A 13,643-nucleotide genomic window follows, 5' to 3' on the forward strand; every position below is an offset into this window, starting at 1 on the left:
GACTGGAATGTACTAGACTACCGGCGACACAAACGTAACCACAGTGCATGTTTATTACAACAGTGAAGACTTTATTGAAAACCTAACAAAGCGCTGACATTCAAATACAAATTATGACCAAGTGCAAGCAACATTTTGTGTAATCATTTATTGCACACAGAGTTTCTTTCCAACAGTATCCGAGAGTGAAAAATAATCCATCTGTAGTTTTTTATACAGTATTCACGCAGCAGTAAGAACATCATCTTTGAATAAATAGTATGATTGGCAATGACACAAAAAGTCAGATATATTGTCAGAGTTCAAAGATATCTTTTTAAAAAGTGCCTTTTAAAAAATAGACTTGAAAGCTGGACATCAGGTTTTTGAAAGAATGCAAAATCCTTGAACAAAGTGGGTGCAGTAGTAGTCTTGTTTTTAAACCATGATATACTTTGTGTATAACAGCAAAAAAGTTGCCACCATCCTGAAGAGCTGAACTTAAAGAAATCTTCATTCACACAGGTCATGTTTTTGCCACATCATGTTTGGCAGCTTAGTTTCAAGAAAAGAAAAAAAAAGAACATTCATTCTGTCTGTTTTTGTCACGTAAGGTGAAATATAATATCAGTGAGGAGTTTTCTTGTAAACTTCTACAGTGATGTTTCTACCAGTGATTAAAACTCTCACAGGGTTTTTTAAGTGCTGTGTCTCATCCGTACATTTGTCACATAATCACACTCTCCAGCTCTCTCCAAACTCTTGAACGCCCCTGGCACGGGTACCATCTGGCTTCATCAAATCATTCTGCTTTTGACCGTCAAAGTTCCCACACAGACCTCCCACTTTCCTTTTATATGTGCGTGGTAGAGTGATCTCTGTAGGAACAACATCAACAATACAATTTCAACAATGACTCATTTATTGACATGGGATGGGATGATAACTTGTGGTTTAAGGATTTGTTAAGGATCCTACAGACTCCAGGACTACTGCTAATTCTGTTAGACTTGTTTAATGAGGTGAAGACGAGTTACCTGCTGTGCTGTGTCCATCAAACTCCACTAACAGGCCAAAGTCGGTCCTCAGGTAGATGCGCGAGGAACGTTCCCAGATTTTCAGACCAGCAGCTGGTGAGGCGGGAGTATTTGTTCTCCTTCCATCCACCTGGAGCGAGACAGAGAGGGGGATGTGTTAATGCAGTTTGTCATATTTAAGTAGACTTAAATATGCGTGGGTTCTCTCCAGGTGCTCCAGCTTCCTCCCACAGTCCAAAGACATGCAGGTTAATTGATGGCTCTAAATTGACTGTAGGTGTGAATGTGAGTGTGAAAACTAAAGACTTTCAGCCTCAGCTTGACTTTGTGTTTAGTGCTAATTGGCACACTAAAGTGAGATGATAAATATTATACCTTCTCAAAATCAGCATATTAGCAATATTATCAACATGTTAGCATGTTGATGTTAGCATTTAGCTCAAAGGTCCACTGTGTGTCAGTACTAGAAATTTAGTAGTCAATACCAATACCAGTAAGATTCTCGATACCTAATGTGACACCAGGGTAAAAAACAACACAACAAAAACATCATATGTACTTGAATATACACTCCTTTTATTAAAACATTCAGCTTTAATCTAAATTTCATTATAAGCCCTGATGAGCAGCCTCAAACGCAAAGTACTAATCAGCGTGGATTAATTAGATTTTGTCGCATAGGAAACATATTAATTAATATATAGCCTGCAGTATATTAACATATTCTTCCTCCATTGTTGTTGTTGTTGTTGTTGTTGTTTAGTACTTTTACATGTAAGATGTGACAGTTGGTCTTTGTGGTACGCTATTTATCCCATCCCTCCTGCAAAAACTGACAGTGATGAGCGCAGTGTTTTAACAAAAGCTGAACATTCTTTTCAGCTCTCAGTGACCAGTAAAAAACGCTAAACATGTAGCGCTCAGCGCAGAATAGACACTCAGTGCCTTGTCAGGCTGCTGTCGTTTGTTTGTTTGTTTGTTTGCGCTGATTGCAAAGAATTAAAAAAAATACGCTGGCCTCAGGAAAAAATGCTTTTCTTTTTGATGAGTCGAGACAAAGCTGTTGCTGCAGCTGCACTTTTGCTGTCTTCCAGGTGTTGTTGTAGTTGTAACTAGAAAACTTTTATGCATTTATGCTGCCTCGTTGGGTCATGAATAATAGCAACCGTTGTGTCTACAATGCGGGAGAAATTTGAGTACCACCGTGTTTACAGAATTGAGGTATGGACTTGATGATACCAAAGTATCGGTTCTTCTGACATCCCTAGTTAGCACAACCTCACAGAGCTGCTAGCATGGCTGTAGACTCTTGTTCTAGCTTGACTATATTTAAAATTTTTAGATAATGTTAAAAGTCGATGTTCTAGTGGTAATATCGAAAACATATTTTTCACTCTTTAGACAGTAACTTTGACCTTGGTAATGTCAGTTTATTTATTATGGCTTTGAGCTTCTTTGAACAAATGATTATATGCAGAATGTATTAAACATCCAGAAAATAGCCTAAAGGTATGGCAATTTAAAAAGTGCTACTGCTTAAATACGCTCAAGCTTCTTTGGATACTCAATATTATATACTGTGTGCGACTCTCTTAAAATGACATAGCTCAGACTGAAAATTTTTGGATGATCTTTGGGTCCTCCCCCTGAACCCATCTCTCAAAGAACAGTGATTTATTTTTGAACAAAATGTCTCTATTGTTCCAAATCAGGTAACTGTGTGGTGAGAAATGGTATTTAAAGACCATGCTAGAAGGACCTGTTCATGAAATGCAGATAATTTCACAGAGAGTTTCTCAATATTGTAATTACAACATAAAATAAAACTTAAGCCACCAAATCTAGAGAAAATGTGATGGGGAATAAAGTTCCATATCAAAGTGGTTTTTTTAGAAAATGCTTAGTCCAGTTGATCTTGAAAGTATTATTTAGTGTAGTAAAATCCAGTTTAGTTTAGTTTATTCATTAATTTCAAACCAAACAAAAAAATACAACACATACAACATAACAAATCCACAGTACACCACTGACAACAAGCAATGTAACAACCACAAACAAACAACAACAACACAGTTTGAAAGGGGGATGGAAGAAGCTAGGCCTGTCAGGATAACAGATTTTGCTGGGCGATTAATTGCGTCAGAAATTATTGCGATAAGTGATAATATTGTGTAATACTGTGCTTTTAAGACCATTTTTATTATTGTTGTAATTTTGCTGTTTTTAGACCATTTTTTAAACTTATATAATGATAATAAAGGCATATTGATGCAAGTACACCCTTTTAAAGAGAAAGAAACATTTATTTAACAAGAATATTTAGGAATGCAAAAAAAGAAAATTTAAATATCCGAAATAACACGTAAAAACATCGAAATAAATAAATAAAAATAGACTGTCAGTCTCTCACTCTCAGGTGTGCAGTTAAGTTTGTCGTATTTGCTCTTGTTGTTGAGATGGTTTTAGAACAAACAAACGAACACAGTGGCTCGTCCAAATTACTGGGCACCACCCTGTCATTTGGTTTCAATCCAAAACACTCCCACACGTGGCATTTGGTTTAGGAACAAGTTCTCTGTCTTTCTCACGCTCAACTCACTTTTTATTTTCTCCGCCTCGTCTCCACCTCACGAAGATCACACTGTGTGTGTGTGTGTGTGTGTGTGTGTGTGTGTGTGCGTGTGCGTAAAATGTGCCCATTCAAACTGCAATTTTTTATCTCACTTCCATTAAAGCATAATAAATGCATTTTATTATATCTGGGTGTCAGTCTGGGCTTTGGCCTTGGAATTGATCTTTTTTTTTTTTTTAAATAAATTGGAAATAATATTAATGTATGACATTTTTTAAAGCTACCTTATGCAAAGCACATTTTTTGTGCTTAAGGCTGGTTCACATTACACGACTTTCACCCTGATTTTGCGTTGCGGAGACTATCATAATCTTTTGAGTGTTCACACCTGGTGATGTGTTTCTGTTAGTGGGAGGCTCGCCAACTGCGTCACGACCTGTGTGTGCACACCACAAGATTTCTCCACCGAGCCCTCGCCGACAGAGCTACAGATAACGCGGTGATGTCACCAAACTACGTTTTTTAACTTGGAGACAACACATCGTAAAGGCATGGATATTCTTTCCAGTGTTGAATCAGATCTGCCTCCAGGGCCTGGGTCCAAACGCAACGTGCTCCCCATGATCCTGTGGACGCCGCCGTTGTTGTTGCTTGCCGGCTTGTCCTCCTCACATTTCTTCCATCCTCTTGCGTGCTGAAGTGGGACGTATCCCGCCTCTCATTGGCTGATGCTCTTTGACAGTCGTGTCAGACTTCTCAAGTTTTCTAGCATGCCAGATATCCAGTCCCAGTCACAGACAAGGGGGTGACTTGCTCGTGGGCTTGTTCACACACAAGGATTCGTCGTGGCAAACTATCTGCTAACTCACCTCCGACCCAAGGTGGCTCTCAAAATCCTCTGCGACGTCAGAATTGCCATGAAAATCGTGTATTGTGAACTAGGCTTTAGTGGTACAAGTGTGATTATTTGACAATGCACAAAAAATAATAATGCATAAAAATGTTGCTGCTAATCATTGACATATCCCAGGCTGTAATATTCCAAACCAAAAAAATCTACTTTGCATGTAGTATATTGAAAATAATTCATATTTTCTGTTCTGTTTATTTTTTTTTCATCTAAAAACATGATGACATCATGACCAAAACCTGGCATTTAAAGGGTTTAAATCTTGAATCCATGAATCATGAATATCTGATATCAATAATTAGGTCAGATGTAGGTGAAAAAAATAAGCTCAATGAAAGTAGAATATAATATTAATGTTTAAGATTTTTTATAGCTACCTTATGCAAAGCACATTTTTTGCTTACCCCTAGAAATACGCAAAACCTAAACAGCCCAACAGAAAACAGGTAATGGAAACACCTGAATTTCGCAAAACCTCTCAAATATCGCTAAAAAGTTTTTATGCTCTCATGAGGTGGTTTTTCAGACATGCTGATACAGATGTATGTCGCAAAAGTGTAATGGAAACACTTTTAGTGCATTAACACGTCAAGTGACCCCACTGCGTCACCGGACGGGTTCTTTCCATCCAGTTTACGGCGGCTGCCATATAAACAAAACAAAATGACACGGTACGTGTGTACACAGGAAACCGCTATCATCCGCTGCCTTTGTCTTTTGTTAAAAATGGTTACGGCAACAGCAGTAGATGCAACCAAAACCACATTGCCAACATCAGCAAGTTTACAAAGTAGACATTCATGTCACCGACAGAATGACTTGTAATAATTTTGGTAACCATTTTTCAGCTATATCCTCTCATTGGGTCAAAGTTTTAATTTGTAGTTTCTGAACAAATACCTGCAAAACTAAAGACTTTCAGCCTCAGCTTGACTTTGTGTTTAGTGCTAATTGGCACACTAAAGTGAGATGATAAATATTATACCTTCTCAAAATCAGCATATTAGCAATATTATAGCATGTTGATGTTAGCATTTAGCTCAAAGGTCCACTGTGTGTCAGTACTAGAAATTTAGTAGTCAATACCAATACCAATAAGATTCTCGATACCTAATGTGACACCAGGGTAAAAAACAACACAACAAAAACATCATATGTACTTGAATATACACTCCTTTTATTAAAACATTCAGCTTTAATCTAAATTTCATTATAAGCCCTGATGAGCAGCCTCAAACGCAAAGTACTAATCAGCGTGGATTAATTAGATTTTGTCGCATAGGAAACATATTAATTAATATATAGCCTGCAGTATATTAACATATTCTTCCTCCATTGTTGTTGTTGTTGTTGTTTAGTACTTTTACATGTAAGATGTGACAGTTGGTCTTTGTGGTAGGCTATTTATCCCATCCCTCCTGTAAAAAGTGACAGTGACGAGCGCAGTGTTTTAACAAAAGCTGAACATTCTTTTCAGCTCTCAGTGACCAGTAAAAAACGCTAAACATGTAGCGCTCAGCGCAGAATAGACACTCAGTGCCTTGTCAGGCTGCTGTCGTTTGTTGCAGGGTGTAAATACGCGATGCGCTGATTGCAAAGAATTTAAAAAGAAAAATACGCTGGCCTCAGGAAAAAATGCTTTTCTTTTTGATGAGTCGAGACAAAGCTGTTGCTGCAGCTGCACTTTTGCTGTCTTCCAGGTGTTGTTGCAGTTGTACTGTGCTGGCAGGCGTCTTGATTCTTCCTTTGGCTTTAAACGACAAACTAGAAAACTTTTATGCATTTATGCTGCCTCGTTGGGTCATGAATAATAGCAACCGTTGTGTCTACAATGCGGGAGAAATTTAAGTACCACCATGTTTACAGAATTGAGGTATGGACTTGATGATACCAAAGTATCATTTCTTCTGACATCCCTAGTTAGCACAACCTCACAGAGCTGCTAGCATGGCTGTAGACTCTTGTTCTAGCTTGACTATATCTAAATTTTTTAGATAATGTTAAAAGTCGATGTTCTAGTGGTAATATCGAAAACATATTTTTCACTCTTCGGACTGTAACTTTGACCTGGGTAAGGTCAGTGGTGAGAAGGTCAGTTTTTTCTTTTTTTTGTAATGGATATGGGCTTCTTTGAACAAATGATTATATGCAGAATGTATTAAACATCCAGAAAATAGCCTAAAGGTATGGCAATTTAAAAAGTGCGACTGCTTAAATACGCTCAAGCTTCTTTGGATATTGAATATTATATACTGTGTGCGACTCTCTTAAAATGACATAGCTCAGACTGATTTTTAGAGGATAGTCCAGGGGCCAAGGCAGATTTTTGTATCACTTAAAGGGACCAAACAATTTAGGTATTTTTGATTTCCTCTATGTCTCTAGTTTACATTTTGGTATGATAGACCTGCCTATCTAGTAGCTTAATAAAAATTTTTGGATGATCTTTGGGTCCTCCCCCTGAACCCATCTCTCAAAGAACAGTGATTTATTTTTGAACAAAATGTCTCTACTGTTTTCATGATGGATAAAAACAAGGACACGTGTACCCGGCCCGGAGGGTTACCGGGGCCCCACCCTGGAGCCAGGCCTGGGGTTGGGGCCAGTGGGCAAGCGCCTGGTGGCTGGGCCTTCGCCCATGGGGTCCGGCCGGGCCCAGCCCGAACCGGCTACATGGGCTCGTCCCCCTGCAGGCCCACCACCCGCAGAGGGATCCAGAAGGGTTCGGTGCTATGTGGATTGGGCAGCAAACCAAGGCGGGGGCCTTGGCGGTCCGATCCTTGGCTACAGAAGTTGGCTCTTGGGACATGGAATGTCACCTCTCTGGCAGGGAAGGAGCCGGAGCTTGTGGAAGAGGTTGAGCGCTACCGGCTAGATATAGTCGGCCTCACCTCGACACATAGTTCCGGTTCTGGAACCCAAGTCCTTGAGAGGGGTTGGACTCTCTCCTTCGCTGCTTCGTTGCTCCGGGTGAGAGGCGGAGGGCCGGGGTGGGCTTTCTGATAGCCTCCAGACTCTCTGCCTGTACGTTGGGGTTCACCCCGGTAGATGAAAGGGTTGCTTCCCTGCACCTTCGGGTCGGGGAACGGGTCCTGACTGTTGTCTGCGCTTATGCGCCGAACAACAGTTCAGAGTACCCGCCCATTTGGAGTCCCTGGGACGGGTGCTGGACAGTGCCCCGACCGGGGACTCCATTGTTCTGCTGGGGGACTTCAACGCTCACGTGGGCAATGACAGCAGGACCTGGAGGGGCATGACTGGGAGGAACGGCCTGCCCGAATGGTGTTCAGTTATTGGACTTCTGTGCGGGTCGCAGTTTGGCCATAACTAACACCATGTTCAAACATAAGGATGTCCATCGGTGCACGTGGCACCAGGACAGCCTAGGTCGCAGGTCAATGATTGACTTTGTAGTCGTATCATTTGACCTGCGGCCATATGTTTTGGACACTCGGGTGAAGAGAGGAGCAGAGCTGTCAACTGATCACCACCTGGTGGTGAGTTGGATCAGATGGCGGGGGAAGACGCGGCGCAGACCCGGCAGGCCCAAACAAACAGTGAGGGTCTGCTGGGAATGCCTGGCGGAAGAACCTGTCCAGATGATCTTCAACTCCCACCTCCGGGAGAGCTTCGACCGCGTCCCGAGGGCAGAGGGGGACATTGAGTCCGAATGGGCCTTGTTCCGCTCTGCCATTGTCGAGGTGGCGGTTGTGAGCTGTGGCTGCAAGGCTGCTGGGGCCAGTTGCGGTGGTAATCCCCGAACCCACTGGTGGACACCAGAGGTGAGGGGAGCCGTCAGGCCGAAGAAGGAGGCCTACAGGGCATGGTTGGTCTGTGGGTCTCCGGAAGCAGCTGATGGGTACCGGCGGGCCAAGCGGAGTGCAGCGGCGGCAGTCATGGAGGCAAAAACTCGGGCGTGGGAGGAGTTCGGTGAGGCCATGGAGGAAGACTATCGATGCTGGAGAAGAGGGTCCGGTCGATAGTTGAACCTCAGATTGAGGAGGAGCAATGTGGTTTTCATCCCGGACGCGGAACCGTGGACCAGCTCTTTACCCTTGCCAGGGTGCTGGAGGGGGCATGGGAGTTCGCCCAACCAGTCCACGTGTTTTGTGGATTTGGAGAAGGCTTACGACCGTGTCCTCAGGGGCATCCTGTGGGGGGTGCTCCGGGAGTATGGGGTTGGTGGCCCCTTGCTAAGGGCCATCCAGTCCCTGTACCGAAGAAGCATGAGTCTGGTTCGCATGGCCGGCAGTAAGTCGGACCTGTTCCTGGTGCGGGTTGGACTCCGCCAGGGCTGCCCTTTGTCACCGGTTCTGTTCATAACTTTTATGGACAGAATTTCTAGGCGCAGCCGAGTGGTGGAGGGTGTCAGGTTTGGTGACGGGAGGATCTCATCCCTGCTTTTTGCGGATGATGTGGTCCTCCTAGCTCCATCGAACAGTGACCTCCAGCTCTTGCTGGGACGGTTTGCAGCCGAGTGTGAAGCGGCTGGGATGAGAATCAGCACCTCCAAGTCTGAGGCCATGGTCCTCGGTCGGAAAAGGGTGGATTGCCCACTCCAGGTCAGGGGGGAGGTCCTTCTTCAGGTGGAGGAGTTTAAGTATCTCGGGATCTTGTTCACGAGTGAGGGTAGGATGGAGCGGGAGATTGACAGGCGGATTGGGGCGGTGTCAGAAGTGATGCAGGCACTTAACCGGTCCATTGTGGTGAAGAGGGAGGTTAGCCAAAAGGTGAAGCTCTCGATTTACCGGTCGATCTACATTCCAACCCTCACCTATGGTCACAAGCTCTGGGTAGTGACCGAAAGAATGAGATTGCAAGTACAAGCGGCCGAAATGAGTTTCCTCCGCAGGGTGGCTGGGCTCAGCCTTAGGGATAGGGTGAGGAGCTCGGACATCCGGGAGGGACTCGGAGTAGAGCAGCTGCTCCTCCACATCGAGAGGAGTCAGTTGAGGTGGTTCGGGCATCTAGTAAGGATGCCTTCCGGACGCCTCCCTTGGGAGGTGTTTCGGGCATGTCCAACCGGGAGGAGACCTCGGGGCCGCCCCAGGACACGCTGGAGGGACTACATCACCCGGCTGGCCTGGGAACGCCTCAGGGTTCCCGCGGAAGAGCTGACGGAAGTGGCTGGGGAGAGGACTGTCTGGGCTTCTTTGCTGAGGCTGCTGCCCCCGCGACCCGGACCCGGATAAGCGGAGGACGGCGAGTATGAGTACGAATCTCTATTCAGGGTTCCTACGCAAGTATGGAAAGTATGGAAAAGTATGGAAATAAATTTGATCAATTTCCAGGTATTAAAAAGTATGGAAAATGAAAAATAAAGTATGGAAAAATATTTATGTTTCCAGATTATTACCACTGTTCTAAAATACTGTTTTCTAAAATAGAAAATTAGGTATTTCCAAAAATAATTTAATCAATCCGGATCGTCTTTTATGCCGGGCCAGGCAGTTTATGTGAGAGCAAACGTCTCAGAAAACATACCGCCCCTTTTACCTGATTGACAAGTGATATGTCCAGTCCGCTACATGCTGCACTATGTAGAGGAGAGGAGAGAGCTCTGTCTTACCTCTTCATAAACTTAAGTCATATTATTTTGCGCAACGGACGCTTCATATAATAACATAACAATATACTATTTATGGTGTTATGTCATCGTGTCATTTCTGTCTCTACATGGTCACACGTTAACAATTCTCCTCTGCTCTCTGTATTGTGCACGGTGGAGTTTCGCCACACACACAGGTGATCACGCTAGAGCGGCTCGGGCCGCATTTTCCTGACCAAACCTGACCCCGAGCCCAGTGCAGTTTGTCAGCTGACAAAGTTATTGTTATGGACACTGTGTAAATAACCAGCAACAAACGCACAGACAAACAGCCGCTCGCACAGCAGCGCAGCACGGCACTCTGAGCTTGTGTTGCGTTCAGGCGTTGTCACGTAAATAACAACTTCCAGCACTTAAATAGGTCATAGCACAAAACAGCAGCATGTCAAGTGACTTTTTACTTTTATTATATTCAATAAAATTTTATTTTCCTAAATCTTGAGAAACCTCATATGTAAGCTAGACAGACATTTCACCTGCTCATTACTGTGCACACATGTACTGTCCTAAAGAGCCCTTCTGGTGCCAGTAGATACATAGAAACATCCCAGCAGGCTGTGCTTTGCAAGCATACAAAAAAGTTTCACGCATGTGAAAATTATTTTTCATGCGTGTGCTTCACCTCCGCTGCTACAACTCCATCCTAGGGGAAACACTGCTATGTGCGTTTTGTGCAACAGGTAGATGTGGTAGTCTACTGGTAGAGTAGAGAGAGAGCTAAGTAGCGTTGAAGTAGAGTAGAGCAGGGCAGAGAAATGGAAGCAAAGTATATTAAACCTGGTGTTAATACAGCAGAACTGGAGAGGGGTGAAAAATAAATAGAGGTGGGCATGGCTCAAGTAGGGCGCAAAATTATAGATGGAGAACGATTGACAAAGATTGCCACTGCCCCCCCAGGGTTTCAGGTTTCAGGCTCAGGAAAATTTTTCACTTTAAGCCCTGACACTGTCATTTTTGTGTAGGAATTAAGCTACAATACATGACGTATGTTGTTTTAATTAATCAATACAGTGTGAATAAAGATTACATAACATAAAAATAACTGCAGTCTTTGTTATTTGATAGCCGCTTAAATTAAACAATTTTTATAGGGCAAGTAAAAACTGACTTCGGGCAAGTAGATCTCTGACCAACTTGCCCGACCGGGCAAGTGAAAAAAAACCTTAGCGTTTAACCCTGCATTGCCAACATGGGGGAAGAAGGCGATTCTGAGCCACATGAAAGGAAAAAACACTGACGTCTCGTTACTGCATCACTTGCACCCAGAGTCCCAACCTTTTTGCCTCAGCCCAGACATTGAACTTACCTGAGTTTTTATTTGCATGCCATTATGGTACTTGGCTACAATCGCCTATTAAGAATAATTAAATATGATGTGAAATATGATACACTGATATATTTACTCAAATGTCGCATATTTTCTGAAAAAAAAAAAAAAAAACAGCCGAGAAGTCTGGAAATCAGGGTATGGAAAAGTATGGAATTTTGAAATTCCAAATGTGTAGGAACCCTGTCTATTGTTCCAAATCAGGTAACTGTGTGGTGAGAAATCGTATTTAAAGACCATGCTAGAAGGACCTGTTCATGAAATGCAGATAATTTCACAGGGAGTCTCTCAATATTGTAATTACAACATAAAATAAAACTTAAGCCACCAAATCTAGAGAAAATGTGATGGGGAATAAAGTTCCATATCAAAGTGGGGTTTTTTTTTAGAAAATGCTTAGTCCAGTTGATCTTGAAAGTATTATTTAGTGTAGTAAAATCCAGTTTAGTTTAGTTTATTCATTCACAAAATAATACAACACATACAACATAACAAATCCACAGGACACCACTGATAACAAACAATGTAACAACCACAAACAAACAACAGCAACACAGTTTGAAAGGGGGATGGAAGAAGCTAGGCCTGTCAGGATAACAGATTTTGCTGGGCGATTAATTGCGTCAGAAATTATTGCGATAAGTGATAATATTTCATAATATTGTGCTTTTAAGACCATTTTTATTATTGTTGTAATTTTGCTGTTTTTAGGCCATTTTTTAAACTTATATAATGATAATAAAGGCATATTGATGCAAGTACACCCTTTTAAAGAGAAAGAAACATTTATTTAACAAGAATATTTAGGAATGCAAAAAAAGAAAATTTAAATATCCGAAATAACACGTAAAAACATCGAAATAAATAAATAAAAATAGACTGCCAGTCTCTCACTCTCAGGTGTGCAGTTAAGTTGGTCGTATTTGCTCTTGTTGTTGAGATGGTTTTAGAACAAAGAAACAAACACACCAGCTCGTCCAAATTACTGGGCACCACCCTGTCATTTGGTTTCAATCCAAAACACTCCCACACGTGGCATTTGGTTTAGGAACAAGTTCTCCGTCTTTCTCACGCTCAACTCACTTTTTATTTTCTCCGCCTCGTCTCCACCTCACAAAGATTGCACTGTGTGTGTGTGTGTGTGTGTGTGTGTGTGTGTGTGCGTAAAATGTGCCCATTCAAACTGCAATTTTTTTTTTTATCTCACTTCCATTAAAGCATAATAAATGCATTTTATTATATCTGGGTGTCAGTCTGGGCTTTGGCCTTGGAATTGATCTTTTTAAAAAAATAAATAAAAATTGGAAATAATATTAATGTATGATATTTTTTAAAGCTACCTTATGCAAAGCTCTTTTGATTTGATTTTGCTTACCCCTAGAAATACGCAAAACCTAAATAGCCCAACAGAAAACAGGTAATGCAAAACCTCTCAAATATCGCTAAAAAGTTTTTACGCTCTCATGAGGGTAACCAGTGACCCGTAAAAAACGCTAAACATGTAGCGCTCAGCGCAGAATAGACACTCAGTGCCTTGTCAGGCTGCTGTTGTTTGTTGCAGAATGTAAATACGTGATGCGCTGATTGCAAAAAATTATAAAAAAATACGCTGGCCTCAGAAAAAAAGCTTCTCTTTTTGATGAGTCGAGACAAAGCTGTTGCTGCAACTGCACTTGTTGCTGTCTTCCAGGTGTTGTTGTAGTTCTACTGTGCTGGTAGGCGTCTTGATTCTTCCTTTGGCTTTAAACGACAAACTAGAACACTTATAGGTGTTTATTCTTCCTTGTTAGGTCCGAAAGAATAGCAACGTACCACAGGAAAATGAGTTTTCGGAAGTTTGGTATTGACTTGGTACTGAAGCATCGGTTCTCACATCCCTAGCGAGAACAGCCTCACAGGGCTGCGAACATGGCTGCAGATTCTTGTTCTAGCTTGACTATATTTAAAAATTTCGGATAATGTTAAAATTGTAAACGTATTTGTCACTCTTCGGACTGTAACTTTGACCTGGGTAATGCCAGTTTTTTTCTTTTTTTTGTAATGGATATGGGCTTCTTTGAACAAATGATTATATGCAGAATGTATTAAACATCCAGAAAATAGCCTAAGGTGTGGCAATTTAAAAAAAGTGCTACTGCTTAAATACGCTCAAGCTTCTTTGGATATTGAATATTATATACTGTGTGCGACTCTCTTAAAATGACATAGCT

The 13,643-nt window shown here is 42.1% G+C and overlaps 1 protein-coding gene across 4 annotated transcripts in view; it reads right to left on the reverse strand.

Moving 5' to 3' along the window:
• Nucleotides 1–50: 50 nt before the first annotated feature.
• LOC117271873 (uncharacterized) overlaps nucleotides 51–13,643 on the reverse strand; it is a 40,151-nt gene continuing 26,558 nt past the window's right edge. For all 4 annotated transcript variants that reach the window (XM_078173311.1, XM_078173313.1, XM_078173310.1 and 1 more), the window contains 2 exons: nucleotides 1,017–1,146; nucleotides 51–857 (listed from right to left, as the gene is read on the reverse strand). In XM_078173311.1, coding sequence (XP_078029437.1) covers nucleotides 715–857; nucleotides 1,017–1,146 — 273 coding nt within the window. In that variant the 3' untranslated portion in view covers nucleotides 51–714. The remainder of the gene's footprint in view (nucleotides 858–1,016; nucleotides 1,147–13,643) is intronic.

Source organism: Epinephelus lanceolatus, chromosome 12, assembly GCF_041903045.1.
Source record: "Epinephelus lanceolatus isolate andai-2023 chromosome 12, ASM4190304v1, whole genome shotgun sequence".
In the NCBI taxonomy this organism is placed as follows: Eukaryota; Metazoa; Chordata; class Actinopteri; order Perciformes; family Serranidae; genus Epinephelus; species Epinephelus lanceolatus.